We start from the raw sequence: 13,975 nt of genomic DNA, 5'->3' as shown, positions 1-13,975 counted from the left end.
AAGACAGGCGGTATAATTTGGTAATTTAAGTAAAGCGAGTCAGTGTTGAAGTGTTGTGTCAGAAAACATTCTCAAAACTTAAAAGAAAAATTGAATCTTCTTGGCGTCAGATTTTACGACTGTTTTAGTTTCATAACATGACGAGTAATTTGGTTTTGCTGGAACACTGAGCACGTTTCATTCAATTACATTCAAAATGATCTGAATCTGAAACCACGATTTTTTTCATGTCCATCGTTAATGTTTATTGGGTGTTTAAAATAATAGAAATGAAACATATAAACTGTCATTTTTTCTGTCTTCAGATTTATGTTTATCTGAAACTGACATTTTTGCAAAGCATTTGAATTTGTTTAATTTTTTTAACTTCACTTCTAATAGAAGAATATTTGAATGTTGTGAAAAATGTAATGTAACGGTGCACACCAGTTTGAATTTAGATAAAAGAAATTTGGAAATTTGTGCATGTTTTCATACTAACTCATATGCATTTAAACATTTAAAAAAAATTAAAATATAACCCATAAATGATGAAAAAGTCATCATGAAGCTCAAATTCTTGCTATTTTGTAATGTATTGTTCACTAAAGGCGCGGTCACAGAAAGTCAGCTGGATGATGATGGGGTGTTTGAGATGATTATAAAAGTCTCAGGTGTGACTGATTATGCTTATGAAAACCAAAAGTGGGACATCGGAGAGGTTTTTGAACATGAAACATGTACGTTTATTAATCCTCATGGCTCCCTCTGTGAGACCACCCTCATTTTGTGCTTGCTGCTATACCCGTTGTTCACTTTCAGCGTGACTGCCCCCTGGTGGAAGACCACACATGGACTCAAGATTCGATCTAGACGCTCTGACTTGCTCTTTGTCTGTGAAAGGGAACAACAGACCGATTCATATCCCAGGTTCTCGACTCGCTTCTTATTTCATTATATTTTTAATAGAAAGCAAAATATTTCTGTCTTTGTCCAAGATTATTTCAAATAAAATATTTTTTTTACTCACTGCCTTCATTTGTTTCACTCAAACTTGCCACTTTGGATCGGAGAATTATTCCTCAATTTGGACAATCAAATTTCATATATTTTTATCCTGAGCTGTTACCCTAGTGTAATTTTATTTACTACATGAAGGTGCGTAGCTGTTAACATACACAAATAATAAAAGATCCCGATGAGTCACTGTTGAAAAAGTTATTTATTGTATTTGTGGCATTGTGTTTTGTTCCCTTTGAAAAGGAAAACAATCAGCACAAGTCAAGAGGTAGAAATCATCAGTCTGAAATTAATGTAAGGACTGACATTTACTTACTTACACACACACACACACACACACACACACACACACACACACACACACACACACACACACACACACACACACACACACACACACACACACACACACACACACACACACACACTTTCCCATGGAAACAACCGATTTTTTTTTGCATTTGTTTTCATTTCATCCACCAGCAGTACCGTCATCCGTGTAATACTGTCACTAACATTTATATGTACTGATTTCATCTGACATCAAATAGACTCCATTCTGCGCACAATCCAGAAATAAATTACACACACACATCATGTTGCAGCACCCAAAGGGAGCAGGAACAATCTTGAAATGAACTTTTTGCTATTTTCACCTCATGACTTTAACGGCTGATTGGCTGATTACTGCATCATCCTTGAAAAGAGCCCCCTGTGACTACACAAAACAGGTGTGAGAGATGCATGTTGGCTTGTATTTGTGTGCAAGGCAGAGCCTGATGACTCTGTGATCTAATCTGCTCACACAGGGGGAGGGACAAAAACAGATCAGCACAAAAAAAAAAGAAAAGTTAGCAGTGCTATAAACAATGTGTCAACATCTGGTATTAACGGTATTCTGGTATTAACGGTATTCTAAATATGGTTTGACCAAAGGATTAAAAAAAGAAAAAAAGAGAAACCCCACACACTTTAAAAGGTAGATGCAGGTTATTTGACCCAAGAAATGTTGAGACAGCGAGCGATGAAGGCGTAAGTGTCAGCCACCTCCTGAATGACTTTGCTGGTGGGCTTTCCAGCACCGTGGCCTGACTTTGTGTCCACAAGGATGAAAAGAGGATTTGTCTGCTTGGGGCTGCGACCTACAATGTGCTGCAGAGTGGCGATGTACTTGAGGGAATGCAGAGGCACTACCCGGTCATCGTGGTCACCTGTCAGCAAAAGCACAGCGGGGTACTGGACCCCATTGCCTTCTGGTACACAGATGTTATGAAGCGGGGAGTATCTGTGAGAGAGGACCAATGGGAGCTTTGTTAGGACTGCAACCATTTAAATATTAAGTAAACAGCAGATTCCCTCTATAAAAATGTCAGAGCAATGATAATGTTGGAGTAAAAAATGTATTTTGTTTAACCTTAAAATATTCACACTGCTATCCTACATCACAAACGAAACAGTCGGGTAATTTTGTTTGTTCTGAATTTCTTTGTGAGCTTCAGTTCTCAAATTAAGACACAAGGATAACTCCTGGAATTAGATATTTCATTAAAATACAGTACTGTGCCAGAGTCTTGAGCCAATCTTTATTTCTTTATATTTTGCAAAGAAAATTACCGCACAGTTTTTCAGTTATTTATTAAAATGGGCAAACAAACACAAGGGAATACAGTGTACAAGCTAAAAGCTGACATTGTATAATTCTAATAAGCATGAAAGTTAATATTTGGTATGACCACCTTTATTCATCAACACAGCCTGAACTCTCTTAGGAAAGATTTCTTGTCATGTCCTCGGGATCCTTCAAAGATCTTCTTTGGATGTTGGGTACCCTTTGATCTGTTCTCTGTCAAGATGATCTCCCACTGCTTCAGTAATGCTAAAGTCTGGGTTCTGGGGAGACCAATCCATGACTGACAGTGTTTCATGGTGTATTTTTATTTTTCTATTTGTGTATGCTTTTACTGCATTAACTGTGTGTTGAGGATCATTGTAATGCTAAAAAAAATGAAGCTGCTGTCAATCAGATGCTTTCCAAACTGTATTGCCTGGTGGATTAAATTCCGACAGCGTTTTTCAAATTCATAATTCCTTAAAATTTGACAAGATCACCAACACCACTGACTGAGATGTAGCCCGAAACCACTACATCTCAGCCTCTGTATATTTTCATCACACCATAAAGACCTGTTACCACTGATCTTCAATCCAGTCTTTGTGTAATTTGGCATAACTCAGCCTCCTCCCTGTTTCTCTTCCTTAGCAATGGCTTCTTGACAACTGGAGTTTTTAAATCCCCATCCCTTAAGGAAATGACATTCAGACACTTTATCTGCTGCAGACAGGTTTTAGGCCTGGAACTTTTTCTTTTGTCCTCCACTTGTCCAGTTTCCTCAATTATTTTAAGGACATGCTGCACACCATGCTGAAATATGCCAGGTTTTCAGCTAATAACTACTTGGGACTCACCTTGTTTGTGCAAAAATACTATTTTGTGTGACTGTTATCTTCATAATTTTTTTTTCCAACTAAAGAAATAGGAATAAATTGTGTTTTTGTGACAGGCTGCTAGAAACAAAGCGTCTAAAGATAAGATTTGAAATTGGTTCTTCACCAGGTTGTTATGTGTAGACACAACGCTGGTTCTTACCTTGTGTTAGGTGCCTTTGTTGTACTTGAATGAGTCACACAAATTAATGATTTTTTGTTTTTAGTGGTCAGGGACAAAGAAAGATTTTGACAGACCTTCACACAGCCTGGAGAACTATTGTTCGAAACCATTCTAGGGTTCAAAAAGTGAGAGTAGCCTAAGACTTCTGCAAGCACTGTATATTTTTTTATGTCCATGTAGCCAATGTAATCAGTGAAGCTTAGATTAAAATGTATAAAGAAAGGCAGCTGATGTAAATGCACCCTACAGTATATAATTCACATTAAAATCTACACTGTGGTCAGAGAGCACCTACTTGATCAGGCATTCAAACTGCTCTTTGTCTTCTGAACAGCCAAAGTCTGTGGTCCAGGCGTGCCCGATTGTGAACTTGTGGAACTTCAGCATGTCCATGACGCCCACCTGAGCTACTGCACATCCAAACAGCTCAGGCCGCTCGTTTACACAGGCCGCTGAGACAGGACACCAAGGATTCAGAAACATCATCATCTATATCCATTTGCTGCGATTATATTGTTTTAGTGTATCTTGTTCTTTAGTGGAAGCGTACGTACCTACAAGCAGGCCACCATTGGAGCCTCCATTTATAGTCAGTTTGGAGGGAGAAGTGTATCCCTCCTTGATTAGATATTCAGCTGCACACTGGAAGTCTGTGAAGCAGTTCTGTTTATTTGCCAGCATGCCAGCTGGAAAAAAAGAATACAAAGTATGTAAATGAGGACTTTGCGCTGGTAATATTTAAAAGATTCCCTCCAGGCACGTTTGAAAAGATCTAAAATTATTCTGCTTTGAATAATAATGTGTGTCTGAAATGTTTTTTTATGCTTGTCAGGTTAGAAATTCTTAAAAACAACATTTATGCCTCCTCAGCCACAGAAAACTCTATCAATATGCAAATATATTCATTTCAAACTTTTAACTAGAGATGTCATTATTGAAAGACAAGACACAATCTACTGTATGTGCTACAAACACACACAAACACAGGCGTTTTCTAACAGGGCAAACTGGACATGCCCTTGCGATTGAGCTCTGTAGTCATGTTTATAATTACATGTCCTCACCTTTGTGCCAGGTCTCCCCATATTCTCCTCCTCCTCTGATGTTGGCGACAGCTAAAACTCCTCCCAGATGTCTGACAAAGATGAGTCTGGACACGCTGTAGCTTGGTGTGATGGAGATGTTAAAGCCCCCGTAGCCATATAAAAAACCTGGATGGGAGCCGTCCATTTTGATGCCCTTCTTGTGAACAATGAACATGGGTATCTGAGTGCCATCCTTTGAGGGAAAAAAGATCTTTGACAACAAGAGAGAAAAAAAAAATGATTGTCAGGGAAACAAAAGGAGATGGGAAGTGAATTACGAAAAGGTAAAGAACAGTAAAGCTTACATCACCAATCTATCCTTGTTTCTGAGTCAGAAGACAAGAGAAGACACAGGAGCTCTTTTAAAATCCTGTCTGCATCGTGAACATTTTACACTTACGGAGCTATTTTCGAGGCCGCTGTTTTCAGCAGAAGTATATAAATATATCTAACTCTGGGACACTATATATACAGAGGAAGTAAAAACAATTTGAAACATGGTCTGGCCAAGGCTAGACTATCTAAAGGACAATTTACTGCAAGTTTCTCAGGAATCTGAACCACTTAAATATAAAATCAGCTATGTCAGGTCATCCATTCCTGGCCCATAATCATTTCCCAGGGACACTGACAACATCTATCATAACACAAAAGCTTCAAATCTTATTACTAATTGTAAAATTTCTTTCTCTTTCATTTCTCTCCACAGGTGACCAGCTTCCAACTCCATCTGGCAATCAATCTTTTTTTTTGTTTTGTTTTTTTAAATAAATCAGAATTAATGGCTGTTACTTTGGCTACATTTAAAGAGAAAGGGCTCATGTCTCCTATGACGGCCGAGCAATTTTTCCCGTTATACTTCCGAATACTCCATACTCCATTGGAGCCCACAGAAGCACCACATCTGCACGTACACTCACGTTCACCATCTTAAAAACAAATTTACGTTACTTAGACCCAGGCAGCAAGTATCATCAAGGCTTTACTCTCAACTGTTTGGTTCAATTTGATGATGGAGGTGTGCCTCACTCCCTGAGTGTCCTTGCAGGTAGAAAGAACTACAGTCATGAGGCAGTACTTTCCATAAACCTTTGTCTAGGTGATTTTTTTGAAAGAAGGAAAATTGCTAAGAGTTTAAAAAAAAAAATGTCAGAAAAAGTTGCTTATTTGCCATAACAAGGTGAACTGACATGTGACAGTTACTACTGTGAACACACCCATGCTGACTTGGTTTATAGCCTCATGTTTACAAACATACAACATCTAAAAATCACAAAATTAAACTAAGAAACAAATATCTGATGATTTGACTATTAGGGTACAGTTCTAGTTAAAAAAACCTACTTTGAAAGCTCAGTTTGAGTGCTGCTTCCGTTAATAAATGCTACCAATACCTGATTTAGCCCACCTTTTCTACAACAACCCTAAGCCGATAGTTTGCCCACAGTTTGCTGTTTTGGAGCCAGACAATTGATAAAACCCTTCATTTTGTTTGTCAGAGTACAAACTGGCCTGTACACCACCGGTTTATGTCTGTCATTTTGGATAAATGCTGGGTCAGTACTTTAAAAACTAGGTTAAAGTTGGGCATTTATGCATAATTAACTGTTAAGATATCTTTTAATAAATGTGTTTACCACAGCCTATTTTTAAAGAGAAATGAAACACACCTATTTAAACACTGGTAATCCCAGTCTAGGCTCTAGTTACCTGTGTGGTCTGGTAGTCGGAGGGGTTGAAGCCTTTGACAGTGACCTCTCTGAAGATATGGGGCTGCAGGGGCTCCTTGGTTAGGTCACAGTGGTAAATGATGGCTAGATGAAAAGAAAGTAAAAGTTTCATTTTCTTTACTATTTTGAAATCACTTCACAATCAGTGAATTCTTAAAGACAGTACAAATTTACGTCATGAAATAATACGTGGAACTTAGAACAAAATTGCATTACTTGTTGTTTCTTATTTATACAAACTTAACATAAAGGTTGACTTATTTCACTTAAACAACAATATTTGCACAGGTAGAAATTGCGAGACGAAGGCATCTGATAAACAAAATAGCTTTTTTTAATTAAAAATAATAATTTTTGCATTATAGTACCTGGAGATAGGAAAGAAGTGAAATAATAGAAGATTTCAGAGTCTCGCTTTCGTCCTGTGAACCCTACTATGGATCCAACATCAAGAGGGAAGGTCCTCAGCTCCTCTCCTGAGCTCAGACGATACATTTTCAACACATTCTTCACATCATGGAGGAAGCACACGAACAAATAGCTGGAGTATGTACAGGTGGCAAACACTGCAAGGAAGACATGGCAAAAGAATGAATGACATTGAAATGTACCTTTAATGACAGGGCGAAACTGCTAACGCTTCATATTTTATAGGGAAAAGGTCATGCACGTGTTGCAGAACCTCACCAATGACATCCTTCTCATGTTGAGGCAGGAGCTCCTTCCAGCTGCTCTGCTCCGGAGAGGCAAAGTCGATGTTGATTAGTCTGTAACGAGGGGCGTCTAAGTTGGTCTTGAAGGTGAACAATGTGCCCTCGTTCGTCACGTATTCGTACTCGGCATCAAAGTTGTCGATTAATTTTACCCATGGCAAAAGTCCTGAGCAAACAAGGATTTCAGTTCTAAAATCAAACTGTTAAGCGAGTAAGTGTCTTAAAGTACCAAAATACAAGTACAGAATACCTGTAATACCCTGAGGAGTGGTCTTGAGGTCACAATACCACAGTCTGTTGACAGGATCACAACCTTCTCTGATAGACAGCAGCACGTAGCGCCCATCTTCTGATACCTACAGTACATCTGCAATCATTAAACTGCACCTGAATGCCAACTAAAACATGCATTCTGTCCAAGTTTGATGACATGACACTAGAGGGGAAAAAAAAACAAAAAACAACTTCACACATACTTCTGCTCCACTCATCCATTTGGGGTGATCAGGAAACTCTGCACATAGGACATCCTCAGACTGTGGAGTCCCCAGAACATGATAGTATAACTTCTGATGCAGGTTAGTGGAGGTCTCAGTGCCTGAAAGCAAAAAACCAAAATCGAATACAAAAAGACGAAGAGTGTTACGAGTGGGTGCAAATTTTATAATACCAGATAACAAAAGGTTTCAAAACAATAAACAGAAAATAACAAATATTGACAAATGACAAACATTTCGCCTTATGACATTAAATACATTGTCCATTTACAGTGGCTTAAAAGTAATTGGACATACAAACGTAACTTTACATGGATGAAAATGGATGAAAACCATTTACAATCTTTGACTGTCTAAAACCAACAAACAGCAACAAATGCTTTGTTTCACCTCCCTGGAGATGCTCTGCTAGGCCTTCATCTTGTGCTTGTTTGTGAGTCTTTCTGCATTTGTGCACTTTGCTCTATTGGAATGACAACAGCTTACTGACTTGACCACTAAAGAACATCCAATTTCTTTGCCTTGAGTAACTGTTTGGTTGCTTTTGCAGTATGCTTTGGGATAATATTCATTTGCACTGTTTAAGCACTGTCCTATGAGTTTTGTAACATTTGGCTGAAACTGAGCAAGTATAAACCTTCACAACTCATACTGCTATTTCTTTCAACACTTACATCATTAATAAACACCAGTGATCCATTTCCACTGACATTATAAGTCATGTCTGACTGGTAACATGGCACGCTTCTCCATACTTTTCTCTTGTCATCATCTGGTAAAAAGTTCAAATTTGTTTGTTTTTTTATTTCCTTCCCAGAACAATGCAGATTCTTTTAGATGATTTCTGGTAACATCTAATCTGGTTTTCCTGTTCTTGACTGTAATGAGCAGTTTTCACTTTATAGCAAAGTGCAAACTGCTGCATTTCCTGCTGTACCTTGACAATTTGTCGTGTTCTTGTCGTGTTAGTGTAAACTAACTTTTCTAAACCATGAAAATAATTTTGTCATCATCCAACTTTGTTGTCTAAAGCTCCCGGATCTCTTTATTTTTGGTTTTTAGTTTTTTAGTCTAATGACGACAGTGAAAAGTTGTTACAAATGTTACAAAAAAATCAGCACTTTGACTCATTTGTCATGAAATAACAATGGAACAGGCCTCACCTGGCCATTGAAATGCTTGTCAGTCAGTTAGCAATTGCAGTCTATGAAAACGGAGGTCTGTGTATGAAAATGTCTGTAATTCCTCAACAGCTAACATATGTTTTTTTATTCTTAATTCAAGGTTTTTTAAAAAAAATAATAATAATATTTTCCACTCACGTTTGAGCAGACATTGCTGCTGCATGCAGTTTAACAGTCTGTGTAGACTGCATTTGGAGATATATAAATTTGAAACCGCTAGCAATTATCTAATGACAATTTAGCTTTTCATTAGCTTTTTTAAATGGTAACTGGCCAGTGCACAGAAAAGCGAGTCCTTAAGCAGATATCCATTAATCCATTTTCTTCTGTCCTGGCAGAGAGCCCTGTCCCATGAGGCTAGGTAAGCAGACTGAGTTCCAAGAATGTCAATTATCTTATAAGTATTTCATATTTTGAGGGTAATCTACTGCAGCTAAATGAAGGTTTAGTATTTAAGAATGTTTGAATCCTGTCCAACACAGTCTTACCATCACTTTTGCCCTCCTGGTCAGGATACGAGTTGTAAAAAAGCCCCTTCCCATCGTGGGTCCAGGACATGCAACTAAACTTGACTCGCTCCAGGCGGTCCTCTAAAGGCACAGCGCCCTCAACGCGCAGAAAGCGGATCTCCACCCAGTCAGACCCACTGGCACTAGTGCCATATGCCAAGTACTCTCCATCCTCAGAGAATGCATAGCCTTGAAGAAATCAAAGAAACATAAATAGATTGTTAACAAGGAAACTTAACAAAATTTAGAATCAGAGAGGACACTATATTTGTAGAGATTTTTATTCAAAATTGAGTAAAAACTACCACGTGAAGGAATTTATTACTTGAAAGGCAATTTTGAACTAAATGTATTACTAAAATTAAAAAGAGCACACAATCCAGAAATGCAGGCAACATATTTTTTCATATCAGTAAAATGGGTACTGGTACACGGCTGATACCTCGCAGAGCAACTGTCCCATCCTCAGAAAATGTGTTTGGATCTAAGAAGACTGTGGGCTCGGCATCTAGGTTCTCTTGCACATACATCACACTCTGGTTCTGGAGGCCCGTGTTGTAAAAGTGAAAGTACCTAAAAAACAAAGAGAAAAGCTACTGGAATGTCACATAATCACTCTGTCATCTAACACTAAAGCTGAAATCCAACATCAAAAATATTATTATGGAATCAGTTGCAGCAAGCTTTACCTGCTTCCTCTCTTGAAGGGACAGCTATACTTGGGATAGTCATACAGCTCAGTCATGCGCTCTTTGAACAGCTCTCGCACCTCACAGTGCTCTAAAAATGGCAAAGTGAGCTTGTTCTGGGCACTGACAAAGGCCTAACGGAAGAAAGCATAATACAACCATGCTTTACATTTTACCATTATCATTTCAACAGACTGCTCAAAAGAGAAAATAATATTTTAGCAGATATCTTTGCTGTGGGAAAAGTATCCACCTCTTCCTGAGTTCTTTTTTTGGCATATTTGTCATGATTAAATGTTTTAGATCAAACTTTAATATCAACGATAACCTGAATAAATACAAAATACAGTTTTTAAATAAAGATCTTATTTTTACTAAGGGAAAAAAGCTATCCAAACCTCCAAACAAGCTAGGTTTTCAGATCATACTAATTGTTAAACATTTGCATATTTTTCATTTCTCATGTCTCATGATCTATTGAACTGAAGGAGTCTGTTAATTTAGGTTAAGTTTAAAATATACCAAGAGACACTAAATACATACAGACCCAACAACTACTGATTCTTTGTGCATGAAAATATAACAAAACAACTACGAGTAATGAGTAAGGGATTAGAAAGTAGTCTTGCAAGGCCAAGTTGCCATATCCGCCTGACTCGTTTGGTGGCCCGAAAACCCCCCGAAACTGACCCTAACCCCAATGCCACAACTGCCACAGGTAAGCAGGGATCAGGCGATTGGCATCCTAACTCCTACGGAGAAAAATATGATTTACAAATGTGTACAGTAATTTGTGTGTAACATTTGAGGACTCACAGATGCGTGTTCCAATCCACATACAAATCGATTTGACCACACATAAAACTATTTTACAAACGCATACATCCAAACCTGAATAAATAGTGATTATTTATGCACAATTTATTAAGTTCAGCTTCACGAATTGGACATAACTGAATAACATCCCTCTCACTCACAAAACCTTCAACGCCGGTGCACCAATTTTCTGATATGCACGGATTACAGTGCATGCTAACGTGTCCTCAAAACGTACACGTAAATGATTGTACACAATTTTTAATCTTAGTTTATGCTTTTGAAGCAAGTGTCTCTCCACAGAAATCCATAATGAATATGGAAGAACTGAAATATATAAATGAAAATCCAATATTGTTGTTATATAATGCCTCTGATAGGCTAAGCATTTTATATGTACTGGGGTTATACTAGTATTAAAAGGTGCTTCATCTGAAACACGTAAGTATGACAAATTTGCAAAAAAAAGAGAAAGAAATCAAAAGATGCTACGCTTTAAATGCGCCTGTGACATTTAATACCAACACTTAACTATCAAATCACATGCCCACATTTCTTAATTACAAAACGCGACACAACAACTAAATATGGCAGTAAAAAATACAGAATTATCGGTGATTTGAGTGGTAACGGGGAGTTTACCTGTGTCTTTTCACTGTCAGGGTCCTCCAGCCAGCTGTAAGGGTCAGGTACTTTGCAGCCATGATAGTCATCCACCTGAGACCAGCCACAGAGGAATGATTAAAAGGTGAAGTAGCTAAGCAAAACAGAGTTGAGCTATCGGGGTTATAAGCCCAGGGTGTTTAGTAAAGTTAATCAGGTAGCATCTTGAAAGGCTAAAATTGGACTTGTAGTTAAGTTATGGCTATCTCTGAAATGCATGCATTTTTGTCAACATAGCCAATCTCGGTTTACCAGTGATGGCTAAGCTAACTAGCATGCTAACAAAGCGAACGCTCTTTTCAATGAATGAAAGCGCGTGATGATTAAGCATCCCGGCTTATTAGCACGCTAGGCTAGTTAGCAACCCACATTTACTTACAACTGACTCGTCGCGGTAAGCCTGGGGATACTGAAAGGACATTTTGGACGTCAGTTTTCGGGAATTTCGTAACCAAAAAAGCTGCCGCAGAGATTGGAAAGGTGCTTTTGAAATGACTCTCGCGGCCCTGTAAAACATAAACTTAAACCGCAGAAGCTTTTGTGTGGAAAAGATACCGCTGCTTGTACACAGCCAACAAGCGCTTTCATGAGAATTCACTGACTGTCAACCAATGTTTTACAGCGCCCTCTGTTGGCCAATAGCGAGACGACGATTCTTGGAACCTGATTTAACCAACCACTTAAGATGAATTTAATAACCTCAATTAAAAGGTTTTAATGTGAAATCATTTATGTAGTCTATTACGTGCAATAAAACAAATAAAATTGAGATTACGTGGTTCAGTACTTTCCCCTGTAGGCCTACACAGTGTACCTAACTGTATCTAAACCAGGGATTCATGCAAGCATAAAGTGTTTAATGGCAAGGTCTAAGCTAAGCTTTGAAACACTTCTTGAAAACTGCTACAGTAAATTTAAAAGGAATTCAAAACAATGTCAGATGCTTATCAGCATCTACAGTTTCGAATTCTGTGTTTGCTATTGATCTTTGTAGTTTTTATTCAGTCTACTTGCAAAAATAGACTAATACAGTTTAATAAAGCTGGAATGCCAGTAGAACTCATTTCAATTTAGAAATGAATACACAATATGTATAGACCTGTAAACAGTGTTTATCTTATTTTTTCTTTTCTTTTTTGATAGGTTAGCAGTCCACTCTAAACAGAGCAGCTTTGTTAAATAGTGACATTATTGGTAAAGGTTATCTGAGTCCACTGGGAATCTCCATCACTAGCCTTATCTATCTGACAGCACAAGAGGACGGTCAACTCTTCACTCTTTTTGCTTCCTGCTCATCATCGTCCCCTCCCTTCCTTCCACTTCTTGCTTAATCAATCAGCGCTGATTTGACCATTATTATCTCTGGCACCTACTCTTACACAATGACTGATAGCGCAGGATAAGGCTCACCGAGGCAGCTCATAGCTTGAGGAAATGAGCGGAACTAAGTGATTAATTATAAGATACAGTGTGTTTCTTAGAGAACTGATGGGCTTTAGTTTTATTTGGCTTATTATGTGTATTTTTAAATGGAATTAAATGTATTTCCAGCAGTGATCTGACTTATTTTATATAAGTTTATTTATCTGTGACGCAACATTTTGACTTCATGTCATTCGTGAGGTATGCAGATAAGAGGCTTTTGACAGCTTTAATTACGTAGTTGCGTTTGCATCAAAAAGGAAACACATTGTTGGGATACCGCTGGCGATCAGACGTGCAGATGTCTGCAGGGAGATTGGAAAGTGTTTTTACTTTTAGACTTGGCTTGAAGCATTTCCCGGCTGTCACATGGTCAAACCGGGTGGAATGCTTTGAAAAGTTCAGACTGTAAAAGATTCTTAATCAGTGAGATCTTTTCATGGGTGAATTTACAATGAAAGTAAAGAATGAGAGAAGCTAAGTGCAGGTGATGGAAAAGCAAGAAGTGTTTCACCTGTGTTGTCTTTTCCTCTGTTGAGAAAATGTAGTTGCGAGCGGGATATATTTCAGGTTGTGTCATTGCTGTGTTCGGGTTGTTGCATTGTTCCTGGGCGGATAGATATGATCTTTTTAGATGGATTTTTTTTTTAGGTCGGAAATGTTTGTGGTGGTGTTTTGAGGTCAAAGTGCTGTCGCTGCGCTCACCCACCCCCACAGCCCCTCTCACCTCCAGCCCTCTTCCCTTTTTAAGCTGGAATACCCTTCTGTGCGAAGGGGATCTCTTCCTGTTTGCCGATTGTCAGGCCATTGTCCTCTGACGCCTCTGTTTCCCTGACAAACCGAGGAGGAAAAAAAACACTCAACAGTTTGAATGAGCATGTTGGTGTTTACCTTGCAATGCGGACTATTTTATGCTCATAGAGTAGTTGGGTTCATGCACTTGTATATTTGACATAGAGCTGGGATGGGCCAGGAGCTGCCCATGCATGAATTACCCCCC

General features: G+C 38.4%; 1 protein-coding gene across 1 annotated transcript; it reads right to left on the bottom strand.

Moving 5' to 3' along the window:
- Window positions 1-1,189: 1,189 nt before the first annotated feature.
- On the bottom strand, window positions 1,190-12,140 carry prep (prolyl endopeptidase). The gene is made up of 14 exons (XM_006792515.3): window positions 11,933-12,140; window positions 11,533-11,607; window positions 10,075-10,208; window positions 9,828-9,958; window positions 9,365-9,574; window positions 7,672-7,793; window positions 7,446-7,551; window positions 7,170-7,361; window positions 6,851-7,048; window positions 6,463-6,566; window positions 4,732-4,963; window positions 4,222-4,353; window positions 3,963-4,119; window positions 1,190-2,284 (listed from the first exon to the last, which is right to left on the bottom strand). Exons 1-14 carry the CDS (start codon window positions 12,068-12,070, stop codon window positions 1,990-1,992), a joined length of 2,226 nt encoding a protein of 741 aa, XP_006792578.1. The 5' UTR covers window positions 12,071-12,140; the 3' UTR covers window positions 1,190-1,989.
- Window positions 12,141-13,975: the final 1,835 nt, after the last annotated feature.

This window comes from Neolamprologus brichardi, chromosome 15 (assembly GCF_056152115.1).
Source record: "Neolamprologus brichardi isolate AB-2024 chromosome 15, ASM5615211v1, whole genome shotgun sequence".
Taxonomy (NCBI): Eukaryota; Metazoa; Chordata; class Actinopteri; order Cichliformes; family Cichlidae; genus Neolamprologus; species Neolamprologus brichardi.
Note: the sequence above shows the minus strand (reverse complement) of the source record. Positions and strands in the feature narration are given on the sequence as shown.

Coding starts and splice junctions, on each gene's coding strand:
- prep (XM_006792515.3), bottom strand. CDS start 12,070: ATGTTTTACAGGGCCGCGAGAGTCATTTCAAAAGCACCTTTCCAATCT. Junction 7,794..9,364: donor CCAGGAGGGCAAAAGTGATG/GTAAGACTGTGT, acceptor TTTTGCTTTCAG/GCACTGAGACCTCCACTAAC. Junction 4,120..4,221: donor CAATGGTGGCCTGCTTGTAG/GTACGTACGCTT, acceptor GTCCTGTCTCAG/CGGCCTGTGTAAACGAGCGG.